This window comes from Quercus lobata, chromosome 6 (genome assembly GCF_001633185.2).
Source record: "Quercus lobata isolate SW786 chromosome 6, ValleyOak3.0 Primary Assembly, whole genome shotgun sequence".
NCBI classification, from domain to species: domain Eukaryota; kingdom Viridiplantae; phylum Streptophyta; class Magnoliopsida; order Fagales; family Fagaceae; genus Quercus; species Quercus lobata.
This window is the reverse complement of record NC_044909.1, coordinates 20,918,531-20,933,018: the sequence shown is the minus strand read 5'-3', so window position 1 is coordinate 20,933,018 and position 14,488 is coordinate 20,918,531. Positions and strand designations below refer to the sequence as shown.

The following is a 14,488-nucleotide window of genomic DNA, read 5'->3' as shown; positions in this document are numbered from 1 at the left end:
GATCTCAACCACGGTGACATTGGTTGAAGGTACTTGCCAGAGAAGCTCGCCTATTCAATGAGACTTATGAGAGAGAGAGAGAGCACCAAAATGAAATAGGAAAAAGGGGGAATGAATAAAAAACAATGGATTAAGAAAAAAAGAAAAAGAAAGAGTGAATGCTAATATAACTTGTGCGAATTAAATGCTGATATAACTTCAAAACAATTCATTTTTATTACCTAAATTACTTTTTTATTTTTCCATATTACTAATATATGCTCTAAGGGCATATGTTAGTAAAACTCTATATAATATAATATTTACTACATTATTTAATAAGATTTTTATATGTGTGTCAGTTAGTTCGGTGTTCATTGGAATCTCGAAACATTTGGTAAAAAAAACCGTACCAATCGACAAGCCTCAAACAACTGCCATCTCGTTCTTCAATTTCCGGCTCCGTCTGTCAATCCGAATCGGTTTTTGAACATCCTTAATCTGGGGGAGGAAAGGATTGGCATTGCAAAGATGGCATAGAGCAATTTCAACCTTTCCTTAGCACGAGTGACTTCATATATCATTCTTGGCATGGCTTGGATGGCAAGGTGCTTTACAATTTCCTTATTATAGTGATGACAACAATTGGGTTTGGGTGCATTGACATGGCTTCAATAATTGGCGGTGGTGGTGGTGGAGTGATGGTGGGGCTGAGCCTCCATTTGGGTCTAGATCTGGGTTGCTTGCTCATATGTGACAGATTGATAGTTTTGTTGGGTGTTGGGGGAGTGTAGGGAAAACAAAAACACGAACACAGGGAGGAAAGGTATTGTGTTTATTAATAAGACCGGAGGAGCTGGAATTGTGTTTATTGACTTTTCAAATGAAGACCCTATTTTGGGAGTCGGGAGTTCACAAGAGTTTCTTGTCACTAACGAAATTGAATATAAATATAAATATATAAATATAAAAAAAAAATATATATATATATATATACATATATTACATACGTTTAAACACCAAAGCCTGCGCTCAACTTTGAAATGCCCACCCACATTGTTAATAATGACTATTATAAACTGCACACTTGCAAGGGTTGGTCAGGAATCCGTTCTAAATTTGATTGACAGAGATTGAAGTGCAACAAATTACACACCAAAAAAACCAAAAGGCAGTCCGATAATTTTTGGAAACAATTGTCATAATCTTATCACCCAACCACATTTGAACATACAAGGCTAAATTCTTGGCCAACAACTGAACTATTCGTAAAGAACAAAATCTCATTAAGAAAAATTTGGAAATAATAATAATACATTAGATTGGACATGTACTTATAAAGAGATGATAACATGGAGACTAAGAATTGCTCAGAGATATTACTGTTTCCAGCTCAGTTGTCAGTGCACCTCGCGACATTGATGCAAAATGCTCATAGGATATTCTCCGGTCTATGAATATGAATGTGAGAATAGCACCAACACCATATAATTAGGTAATTCTACCTTCCACTTCTTCAGCCAATAAAAATCAAGAGTAGCAGTAACAGAAACTGCAGGAAATACCAAGAAGTCCACTTCCCAGAAAGGGCAACTTGAAGGTGCCTTATGATTCTAATGGACCATCCTCACTAGGCAGGCCGAAAATGCGGAGGTTTCTATCCATTGATCCTACTGCTAAATATTTTGCATCCGGGCCGAATTTTACACAACTTGCCTTACCTGAAATCAGAGCAGAATATGTAAAACATAAAGGACTAACAACTAAAAGCCACAAATTATAAAAATATGTAGAAAAGGAAAAAAAACCTGTGCCAGACAAATCAGGGAAAGTTTTGATACAATTCCATTCTGATTTAACATTCGCAACTTGGTAAACTCTGCAGAAGCATAAGCCCCAAATTAGTTTCCATAGCTGCAAAAATTACAAAAAAGTAGAGGGAAAAGAACATTTGGCTTTTATGCAGTTGGAATGAAAAGGTGGTGCAAACTCTGGTAACTGGTCAAGGCTAATATAGTAATATCCTTTTGGGAGAAGAGATAGCTCAGCTTATAAAAAATAGTAATTATCATTTTTTATTGGTAATTATGCACTCACAAGGTTGAACACACGACCCCCCCACCTTCCACCTTGCTCTTACAAAGGAAGTGTCATTTAACCGAGAGCTTACTGACCAAGATAGTGAGAATCTTAAACATGCATTAACACGCCATTTCAGATTTCCCACATTAACTTGCTAAATATTTGGTTAGTTTGGTGATTTTTGTGAAAGCCACAAATATTTATACTTCTGACATCAAGATTGTATTGTGATAGATTGAAGTAACAGTTCCACCATTTTCATGGTGGCATCGCTATAAATTCTCTTCCCACCATAAAAAGAAGAGGGTGTGTGGATGGGGGATGGGAGACAAAGGAGAGAAGAGTAAGACTAAGTCTGGAGCTCCTTGAATGCCACGATTTTCCTTGCAAATATTTTAAACAAAAATTATTTGCAGACAGATAGCATATATCAAAATTGCTAAGTTATTTAATATTAAATATAATCAACTAAAATAATATATAATCAACTAAAATATACGTGACCTCCAGATTTGTGAATTGGATCTGAATTTCATTCAGGATTAAAATCTTTAACCAAAACCCAATAGTTGAAGGTTTTTGAACACCCACCTTATATCTGAGCCAGAAAGCGCAAGGTAACATCCACTATTATCAAACTCCACTGCAAACAGAAAAAATGGCTTCCATTACTATACACATTTCTTCAAGACTTTGTATCATGTTACAATAATATACATGAAGAATAAGGAGAGTTTGATCTTTAAAGTCCACTAATAAACATTACAAAGCTACAGCATTAAATGGACAAGAAAAACTAATATTATCAATAACACCATCATAGAATTAAAAAAAAAGGAAAGGGGGGAGGAGAATAAATAAAAGAGAAACAACAAAGAAAAGCCACAAGGAAAGCTTCCAAATTGAATGGACTGGCTTTTACAAAGAGGGATAGCAATCTATGGTAAAATTTCTAATAGCTTGATCTCTATAAAGAGCAATGCATTTTGGGGAGATAGTTATTAGTATTACATACCAGAATTTGTTGGGGTTTCGGAATCATATGGAGAGAAAGTTCGGAAGTTCCTCAATTTGCGTAGATCCCACAGCTTAACACCATCATGAGCTGCAGTCTGTCCATTTCAGAAATGAAAATCAAAACATGGAATGTCTGACCTATCTACTGTGCATATTTCAATGTTGGTAAAAGTGTCAAGCATAGAGGACTCTGAGAGACTAGGTGCAAAACAATAATAATAATAATAATAATAATAATAATATTTCAATGTTGGTAAAAGTGTCAAGCACAGAGGACTCTAAGAGCCTAGGCGCAAACAACAACAACAACAACAATAATAATAATAATAATAATTTCACGAAAGTAACGTGAATTTCTTAAAAAATTTATACAGTAAAATTTGAAAACAATTATTAAAGACAATATGATAATAATGTAGTGATAGATGATTTAAAAATAACATTTTGTTTAATTCTTTTGTGCTTTATAAAAATACATAACTGTGATAGCTATGATCAGATGAATTATATGGTCCAATCAAAGTATATCCAAAAGGCAAAGATCAAAAAGCACAGGAATAGTAAATTATCCTTGTTTATGTCTTTTAATATGTAAACAATTTTTTTCTTTTATGTAATTAAGTACCTTAACAAAAGTGTTTGTATGTTAAATCACTGTTCATGTCATGTCTTTCAAGATCAAGCAGTTAATTTTAATGATTCATATATTTTATAGCCAAAAAAAGAAAAAGAAAAGTTCGCCTAGACGTGCTTTCATTAAATAAGTTTCACTTCGGCCAATCAAAGCGCAACACTGGCATTTTTTAAGTAGCAGAATACTTACTGCAAGGAAGTATCCATTTTCAGAGAACGATATAGAAGTTACTGCCCCAACATGTCCATCAAATCTGGCAACATTTGCCTGTAAACCAATCAGAGAATGTTTTATCAGAGAAACACACTGAAAAACAGAGGTAATGTAAAGAAAAGAGCTAGCTATACCTGACTTTTCACATCCCAAATTTTAACAATAGCTTCTGAAGTGCCTGTCCCAAGGATTAAACCATCAGGATGAAATGCTGCAGAAGTATATCCACTAGAATCCGTTGAGTCCACAACCTGCAGAACTGAAGATTGTCAAATTGACCCACCAGAAAGTATGGAGGGAAAAAGATACATACTAATGACTGTGAGATACTTCAAGGTTGAAGAAAGCATTTAAAGCTCACTATTTCTTCTGCAACCTCTAACACGTTATGGAAAGCTCAAATGACATTTGCATGTGTTGAATTTATTAATTAAGTCAATGCAATGGGCTGTCAACCTTTAGATACATGCATGCTATTCATAGTTCTAGATGTACTATATAACAGTGGGTTTGTGTGTCAGTTCAAGTCTGAGTGCGCACACATGCACGAGAGGGAGAGAAAGAGACCTGTGTTAGACATAGTCCAGAAGAAAGTTCATAAAAGCACCATGTGCTATCAAGAGAAGCAGTCACGAAGTAGTTATTTGTGGCATGTACAGTAATAGCTTGCACCTGAAAAAGGGAGAAAAAGGCAAAACTTCATCAACAATAAATAACTCCAAGATTCCAAGAGTGCCAAAATGAAAACTACACCATGGCATGTCATTTTTCTAAAGTTAAGAACACCACTTGATGAGGGCAGTGTTGAAAGTGGTAAGAGGAATTCATTGCATATAATGCAACAATTGTATTCAGGAATGTCAGAAAATATTTCAAAGATCCTAGATTAATTGTGATGTCAAGATATTATTTTGATCAACATGTATTAATTAATGGAAATATTGTGCAGCATTTAAAAAGGGAGGGAAAAAAAGAAGGAAGAAGATAGAGAGAAAATGCCTCCTGTTGCAGGTTGTACATGAAAAAGAACATGATTAATGAAGTGTAATATAGCATAGTGAGAGACAAGTTTCCTGACACTAAAGGACTCAGCTGTAAACACTCTTAACTGATGTAACAATTTTGACTTTACTAATGACCACATACAGGTCTCATGCTCCAGCAGCACCTTACTAGGTACGTCAAAACTATAAGAAAAGAGGAAATAGTGGGGAGGGGGAGGACAAGAAAGAATTGAATAAGAAAATTCAACTACTATTTCCCAAGTACAAACTAAACGCGTGAAGAATAAAGACAAATTTTACACCCAAAGTCAAAATCAGTTAAGGGACATGATCAATAGAATCGAAAGCATTTTTACCTCAGCAGTATGATCCTTCAAGATCTGCCTACAGTTATAGTTCCCATTATCAGACTCTTGCCACACGCGTACAGTCTTCAGCCAATGAAAAAAAGAAACATTTCAGGGATAAAGGCAGAAACAGCAGAAACAAAATCACATATGAGCTGTAAACATCAATTGTTTAACACACTCATGCCATGGATTTACATTAAGATTTAAGACAGAGCAGAAAACAATATAGTTTTCAAATATGGAAATTCTATATGAGTTTTAGGGATTGAAACATTTTATTTAGTATAATCATCAAGGACACAAAAACTTGTTAATATCAGCATAATCATCTCCTTTAGACTTTGGCAATCAGAATGTCTGTAAATTGTGAGCATGAAAGCTACAAAGAAAGTGTTTAGTTTTTAAAAAGAGAGGGAGGAGGGGGCTTAACAGGGCCCCAAATTTTCAAATATTTACACCATACAGAGTAATCACAAATTACAAAATGCAATCAAGCAAAATAACTATAAATACTGGCACGAAATCACCAATTGAAAAAGATCTAGATGTTTTCTTTTTTACATAATCTATTCAATGTCACTTGAAAAGGCATTCAAACTCAAAAGAAAACAACCAAAACAAGGATAAAAAAACCTTCACTTGCATCTTTTCATATCAGTAAGTTATGATTTCATCTTAATAGTCTCAAGGTCCATAATTGCAATTCAGGCTCCTTGCGTACATGAAAGCATGTCTAAGAGAATTCAACTATCACAATGTGTTTTGCACTTCACAGTATGTTATAATCCTTCCCAATGTCACATGCAATCCTTTCCCAAATAGCCCACTACCTTGTAAGCCAACCATTGGAGCTAGCCTAGGATGTAAAATTGGCCATCTTGGTTACAAATTATGGTTCTCACAGGCAGTTTGGCTGGTAGCAGTAAACCCATCAGCATAAACAATAGTAGCTATATAATTAGATTGTCTTCAACATAACTGTTCTATACTGTGTAGTTGAATGAAATGATCATAACTAACTCTTATCTTAAGTCAACCAAAATTTAACCTAATTGACAACATTCCAATGTAACGGACACCACTACACCAGATCTTAGTAAATAACTAACATTTTATAAACAGTATAATCCTCTGGGTTATGAAAAAGGGGGGCATGAAAATTTAATAATTGCAATCTCAAAGTGTTTAGGTCTTTCAGAACCCCTTATTTTTCTTATAACAAGTGGTGGAGTGGGAATTCAAACCCAAGTTCTTCCCATAGAACTATCTGGGTAGTGCCATTGAGTCGAGCTCGAGCCACAAGTTTCTTGACTTAAAAATCCAATTTTACAACACTTTGTGCAACTTATACATCCAAGTGGAGAAACCTTCTTTTCCTGAGGGAGGAAGGATTTGAGGGCTACTTTGAAGGACTCATAACACATTGATAGGGAACTTTTATATGTCAATGTTTAGTAGGATAGATGAAAAGTAGCAGGGATGAAGAAATTTCAGAGGGAAGGAGCGAACTAAGGGCCATCCATCTCTCCCTAAAGTTGTGGTAGAAGGGAGGGATAACAGAAAGAAGAGAATGAAGGTAAGGTTTTATAATTTCTGCCCCAATTTTAATGGTTTAAAGTGAGGACAGGACTTCATTTCACACTTCATAAAAAGTCACCTTTGCTTTCTCCAATCCACAGTAGGCAGATCTAGGAGGATTTCGCAGACTCAATTTAGCTTGTTAAAACCAAACTTTCTGTACCTTAATTGGAAAAATTACCTTTAACAAACATACATATCCAAGAAAATACAAAACTAAAAAAAAAAAAAATGCATGTCAATATTCATGGATTCATAATTGTGAAACTTAATTCCCACAAAGCTGACTGTTTACCTTGTCTGCAGAGCCAGTCAAGAATAAATCGCCCCGTGCAACAAATTTTAGACTTGTAACCTAACAAGCACAGAAAGTCTAATAAGTTCATAGATTTTCAAGACAACTAAAGAATTTAAAGAAGACAGAAAAATCAAACCTTTTTCGAATGACCACTGAGTGTAGACAAGATCTGTCCAGTTGGTCGATCGAATAGGACAGCATTTGTGTCAAGCCCTCCAGTTGCAATTATATCCTAGAAAATAGGGGGAAGTGCTTTTATTAGAGTGCCAGTATCATATTTAAGCCAATTGGCAGCATCTTCTTGAACACAAATCATTGTTAGAGCATCAGAGGAGTGCTTAATAACAAAATAGCATGGAACTTAAAAACAAGAAGACCCTAGTGAGGCGAATTGTATATACTAGGGTTTTTTAGTTTTATGTGTTTGCTTGCAAATTTCATTGTAGTTCATCAGAGATTCATACAAGAATGAACAACCAACTAACCAAACAAACAAAAAAATGAGGAATTTGATCTTGTGAGCCCAATTACATATCACCATGTCATCTAAAGCCCATTTCCATGCCACCACTATTCCCTTCAGTTCTTTTTTTCTTTTATATTTAGACCTTTTGTTTTCTGGGAGCAGTTTGGACAACATAACCATACCATAGAATTATTATACAGAATGTACCACAACTACATAGAAGGACATGCGAAGAATAGAAGCATGAGATGAGAGCAACTGATAGTCAAGGAACTTCCCTAGACATTGAGGCTACAATTCAGCACCAGCACCTAGGCAATGAATGTTGAACTACTTATTCAACTGAACAATACTTTTTTTTTTTGATAGATAGTGGGGGAGGGGGAGGTGGTGTTTGAACCACAGACATTGGGCACCACAAAGGGTGTCACTACCACTGGGCTCACACTACACTTGAACCCCTATTGTATTGAACAATACATGTAACAAGATTGTATAATATATGCATACACAAATTAAGATTTTAGTTAATGCCATACCTTGTCATAATGGATATCAAGAGATACAACGCCAGGTTTGCTTGTTTTGTGAAGTGGATGACTAGAAATCTGGGTATACCTCTCCAAAGCATCAACGGTAGCCACTGTTGGAGGTATCTGATATACAAATCATATGAAAAGAGAGAAGGGAAGGAGGGGATAGAAGAAGATTAGAGCGATTAGAAATTGATAAAAAAAAAAAAAAAAAAAAAAAATGCACAAAAGTCAAGTAAGAGAATAAATATCCTTTTAACTAATCAATTAGTAATGCAAACAGAATAATTTCAGTGATACCGCGTCATAACAACCAATACCTGTCGCTTTTTGCGCTGTTGTGATAGAGCTGCATTACAGTCAGTCAGCTCACCGATAATACTTGCAGATATCCCAGGACGTATTCTCTTTCCACCAGGGCCAAACTCCTCATCCTCAGCAGCTACAATGACATTAACAGAATTCCAATGAGCTATAGGTAAATTAATATTAAAAAATATATATGAAAATAAACCAAAAAGCACATAAACAAACTACCTCTCTTTCCGTTGCTAAGTGCAGGAGCATTTGCTGCCATTGATGCTGACATGGGTATTTGCCTGTCAGCCTGAGCAAGTAGTGACCTTGCTTCATCTCTTTCTTTCTTAAGTCTTGCAATCACACGGCAAGCGGCATCATGCTGCCCATATACCAATCAAGTTTTAGATACAATGGAAGTCATAGATACACGGTCTAATCAATTATTGAGATGCAAGAACATTTTTTTCAATGCAACAAGAGGGGAAGAGAAAATTATATGCAACGTAAAGAACCAAGCATGAGAGATTGCAAAACATTTTTTTCAAAAGTATTGCAGCTTAACTCACATGATAAAATCTTCCTTAACAGTAGTCTTTACAAAAACCTTAAAAAGTTTGGGATACTGTGTATTACCAGATTCTGAAATACTGTTAACAAAAATTTTTTTTGATAGGTACTATTAACAACAAAATTTTTTTGGATAATTTAATAGTAGGGGGAGGGGGGATTTAAACCTTGAACGTCTCTATTGGAAACAGTAGAAGGTGCTAGTTGAGCCACAAATTTAAGAGATAGAGAGACTTCAGTGACATCCTTCTTAGTTAATCAATACAGAGAAGTAGTAATCCCTCCCAAAGAGAACTTCCTCTTTCAGAATATATGTGTGTGTGTGTGTGTGTGTGTGTGTGTGTGTGTGTGTGTGTGTATAAAGTACAAACTTTTATAACGTCAAAAATCACAACTGTGGAAAGAATTTGGGTAATTTGGGCCCAAAAAAGGTTCAATTGCAAAATATGTCAAGGTTAAATGGTACTCACGCTAAACTCTCGTAATAAACTAACACCAGAAAGGATTAAATTATTCAAATCTAAAAGAACAATGATTTGAGAGTGGGCAGGGAAACAATTAAGAACAAAAGAAAATTGTTGTCAAAACATACATTGTGAGAAGAAGAGAACATAATTCCAAATAAAAACTTTAAATGCATAACACTGAAGTAGTCCCGCCTCCCAAAGAAACCTTCCTCTTAGATGCCAATTATCAATAACAGTGAAGTAGATTTACGAGGTTGCTTGAGAGCAATAAAGGCTCAATTCCAACCCACTTTGAATGCTAACGACTTAGACTGGAATATTAAAACCAACTCCACTAGCATTACTTGATATCCCCTCAAATCTAAAAGATATAGGAAGCAAACAACAAGGATGGCTTCTGAAAATTCAGTTCCTTAGGAGCCTAAGAATAAGTTAAGGACTTTATTAGATGTACATTTACCAATTATAACTAAAAGTGTAATCAAAATAATTTGATGACAATTTCAGAATGTCAGTTCTGTCACACCATTGAAGAGTGTGGACCAACAGTGTTAAGGATTCATGCACATTGTGAAAAAAATGTAAAAAATATTAAGACGAGCAAATGAAAACCAGCAATAATAATATAAAATAAAAAATAGAAGAAAGACAATCTGACATTAAAATATTTAAATGAATTTATAATATAAAGCAAGAACTAGACAGCATAATATAATTTAGTAGCTACTACCTGGTATAGAGCATGACTGAGCTCTTGCCTTGCTGTATGTAGTTGTTGTTCCAATGCAAAGTTGGCCAGCATCAGACTGTCCCATTCCTATAACCAAAGAAAGAAGGAAAACATACCTTACGATCAGACAATAAAGAGAAAATCAATTAAAAAAATAATGGAATTATTTCTTAAATGATGGGATCTAAGAGTAAAACATAAAACACTATAATTTTTTTTTGATAAGTAATAAGATATATTGAAAAAAAGGAACACCCAAGTGCACCGGAAGTGAACAAGGGAAAGGAAATCAAATACAAAAATTGCAAGAGTCTAGGAAAACAATAAAACACTATAATAATCAGTACACTGTTAGAATAAATTGATAAAAGGCCAAAAAACAAAATAAATCCCAAATTTATACCATAAATTAGCAGGCAGACACATATTATATAACAAGTTGTTGGAGGGCACATAATATGTTTGACATACCTAAGAAAGAACATTATCAGGATCATCCAACCAAAAGGATTTCCTTATATTTGATTATATGCAGGTGGTGCTTATGAAGATTTGCACAGCCGGCATGGGGTTCACTAATGAATTCTGTAATACCCTAGGAAGCATAGACACTTCATTTGGGGTGTTGTACCTATGTCACATCCGTGTCAAACACTTGACACGCCTGGAACACTTCTGCATTCGTGTCTTCTTTTTTTTTTTTTTTTAATGCAGGACATGACGGGGACATGAGAACAAGAGTCATTGAATACCCCTTCACAAGACAAAGGGAGCATTCATGCTCCGAATAGTAATATTGCATTTGAAAATTAATAAATATCTATATTCTTGGTTTGTATTCGAATTTCTAAACATCATTTAATGGTCATGGATTTGCTTTATTATCCATTATTACTCTTAATTTGATATATATTTAACATTATATTAAAAAGAAATGCTTAATAATATTTTTTTGGTTTGATAAGTAAAAAGAAATGCTTAATAATATATAGAAGATATATTTAATAATTATTTAATAGATATGTCCCACCTTACCATGTCCTATTTTTTCAAAAATTGTTGCGTACCGTACCCGTGCTTCTTAGGTAATACCCTTGGGAGAGCACTTGTAATAAACAAATTTTAATACAGTTTTAGTCTACTTAAAGAATATGAAAACTGAAAACCACATTTAGGTGTATTATTAGTTTTTCAGTTACGAGTTTTGTGCTTTTTTTTTAATGGTAAGTCACAAATATTTAGTAAGTCTTGAACCTACAATCTCATCCTGTTACAAGGAGAGAAATGCCATTTGAGCTTGTACCTGTGGCCTCATTGACCACCCCATTCTTCTGGAGGGTGGAAATACCACTTAGAACCTGAAATTCTCTTGCTGGGAAGAAATTGCAGCAAGCTTACACAAGTGATTTCAATCCATTAACCACTAAAAATCCAAGCCAAAACAACCACTGTTCTCACCCTACAAGCCAACATGCTAGGTAAGCAAACAACACACTCTCAAACTTTCAAGCTGTTCTAATCCAGGTGAACTCCGTGAGAATATCCAGCATATAACAGATTGACAGTATCTTAAAATTGTCACAGCATGTGAATACAGAACACCACATATCAAATCCTTTTTGTTCCTTGAAATGACTAGGTAATGACTAGTTTCCATCACATTCTGACCACCACCAGAGGTGCCAAATTTGGGCTTAAACAAAAATCTTTGGGTTAGACAAGCAACAACATAAGATTAAGATGCCACTACCAGAGGTGCCAAATTTAGGCTTAAACAAATAACTTGGGGTTAAGACAAGCAACAACATAAGATTAAGATGCCCATCAAGCATGAATTCAAGGACAGAAATCAACAATTATGATGATGATGACGACATGACACGTACTGGTTGCATATATAAAACCTTCTCACCATAGATAGTTAGAGACACAACAAAGCAAATTTTATGGTCATGAATAATTGATGAAAATGAAGAACCACAATCTGATTAAATAGCAAAGTATAAAAAATGAGGAAAAAATGCAAAAAGGTCCACAGCATATAAAACCATTTAAAGAAAATGAATTGGGAAAGTATGATTATAAACTGATGTCACATACATTCTGGAACATTCCGAGCATGCCAGGTATGCTAGCAGCCTGTAGAGGCCTGGGCTTCACTATCTGCATGGCAGGCCCAAGAATGCATCAGTGCATGATAAATATAATCAACAGCAATATACGGTCTCAACTACCTTAGCTGGTAAAATTTCTTAATCATAGTACAAGAGAATTGGGATTAAATCCAACCATAGAAAGCATAAATATACATATTTTACTATGCGTACCTTGCCTGTTTTGATTGGAACAATGTCATCCATAGTTAGTGGTTCCCCCGTAACTGGGCATTTTCCATAATCCTATCCATATAATAAACGAAAATGCTATTTTTCATCACACATAGCACCAAAACTACTTTGAAAGACAATGAATTGATCAAAATTATAAAGAAACAATTGAGAAAATATAAACCAAGAGTTTTGCAGAAACAATTGAATTGCAAGAGGAAAAAATAACTAATACAATACTGATATATATATATATAATAAAAAGTCATACATCCATTAGTTATGCAATTTTAATAAACAAGTAGAAATTTTGGAAGTGAAGGTATTAACATACTGAAGTGGCAGAATAAAGGAAATAAGAAAGAAGTGCCTCTTCATCTTACATTCCATGTTTTTACAAGTGCAAAACATGTTGCACTAGGCTTAATTATAAAACACTCCATTAGGTTGTTATTAAATAGAGAAAATAAAAGAGAAGAGAAAAAAAGGAGAGGAAAGAGTATTATATGTCTCTGTTTTATTCAGTTGATCAAGTGAATCAAAATAAATAAAGGGAATCACATTTTGGCACCCGACTACATCTCAAGCCTCATAATTTTGCAATGAAAATTCTGGTTTACACGGCAAATTATTAACATGGTCCTACAACAAATAGGCATATAAAATTCAAAACCCCAGATTCCCTTCCAAAACTACAACAACAACAAAGCCTTAGTCCCAAAATTTGAGTCGAATATAGATCCTTATCAAAAATTAGGGACACGTTCTTTTTTACTACTTCCACTAATGCTATCTTTTGACTTCCAAAACTAATGGGAATTTTTTTTTCGTAGCATTGAATTTTGTTTGTCTCGAACTATTGATTTCACAATGGCAATAGAAATTAAAACAAGATGGAAAAACAACTAAACTATAGCTATAAATTTGAGTGAAGTTAATTTGGTAAATGGGGTTTAAATACAATTAAAACCTAAGCTTTCAATGTCAATTACTTCTCAGAAGCTAAGTACAAGTCAACACTCTTTTAAAATAGCTAAGAAAACCTAAAATTAGCCATAGAGCAAAAAAAGAAAAAAAATGTTCATCTTTTTTTTTTTAAATTGTAACTTTCTTTCTTTTCCGATACTTTCTGAGGAACCAAACAGGGATTAAAGAAAAAAGCAAACAGAAACCCTAGCATGAAAAGGAGAGAGAGAAATAAAAAATAAACATACGGAGATGTGTCTCTCGATTAAACGCTTCTCATAAAGCAGGCCGGATTTCGTGGAGACCACCGGCTCCTCCGGCACTTCGCCGGAAACTGCACGGTGAAAAGCAGAGAAAGACAAAAAGAGACAGATATTAGAGAAGAATAACCAAAATGCCACTGAGTAGAGATACAACAAAGAGAGTAAAACACGAACAGAGAGAGAGAGAGAGAGAGAGCTTACTTGAGCAGTTCATTGTGGTTGTGGTTGGAGCTAGGGTTTGGGCTCTGAGCTTTGTGTTTTTGGCTGCCCCGTATTTTCTGATGAGAGAGCAAACAAAAAGCGAGAAGCAGGAATGCGAAAGAGAGAAAAGGGGTTGTTTTTGTGCAATCAATGAGTTTTTTTTTTTTCCAAAACAAAACAAAACAAAAACCCAAGTAGGTTTAAAACCGACACCAGGCTTGGGCTTCTAACAAAAATGCTTAGAGATTAATGGGCTTTGGTATTTGACCCACTCGGCTTAAAACCCAATTTAACCCACTTTACTTGTCTATATATCTATATCTCTATCTATATTTATACATCTATATTTGGGACAAATTACAATTTACCCACATTTAGTTTGATTGAAATTTAAGTTATCTATTTATAGTTTAAAATTTGATACTTTACCCACCTGAGATTAACTCAATTAGAATTTTGTAACCCACAATTATTAAAAACATGACTAAATATATAATTTTACTCCACTTTTAT

General features: G+C 34.5%; 1 protein-coding gene across 1 annotated transcript; it reads right to left on the bottom strand.

Annotated features, from left to right (window-relative positions):
- Nucleotides 1-1,140: 1,140 nt before the first annotated feature.
- On the bottom strand, nt 1,141-14,134 carry LOC115994751 (pre-mRNA-processing factor 19-like). Its single transcript, XM_031118990.1, has 18 exons — nt 13,976-14,134; nt 13,760-13,845; nt 12,546-12,617; nt 12,319-12,381; nt 10,219-10,305; nt 8,692-8,833; nt 8,475-8,596; nt 8,161-8,277; nt 7,292-7,387; nt 7,153-7,212; nt 5,286-5,360; nt 4,493-4,597; nt 4,060-4,176; nt 3,902-3,979; nt 3,077-3,173; nt 2,653-2,704; nt 1,788-1,858; nt 1,141-1,700 (listed from the first exon to the last, which is right to left on the bottom strand). Exons 1-18 carry the CDS (start codon nt 13,986-13,988, stop codon nt 1,585-1,587), a joined length of 1,569 nt encoding a protein of 522 aa, XP_030974850.1. The 5' UTR covers nt 13,989-14,134; the 3' UTR covers nt 1,141-1,584.
- Nucleotides 14,135-14,488: the final 354 nt, after the last annotated feature.

Coding starts and splice junctions, on each gene's coding strand:
- LOC115994751 (XM_031118990.1), bottom strand. Junction 8,834..10,218: donor TCAGTCATGCTCTATACCAG/GTAGTAGCTACT, acceptor GTATATGGGCAG/CATGATGCCGCTTGCCGTGT. Junction 7,213..7,291: donor TCAGTGGTCATTCGAAAAAG/GTTTGATTTTTC, acceptor TGTGCTTGTTAG/GTTACAAGTCTAAAATTTGT.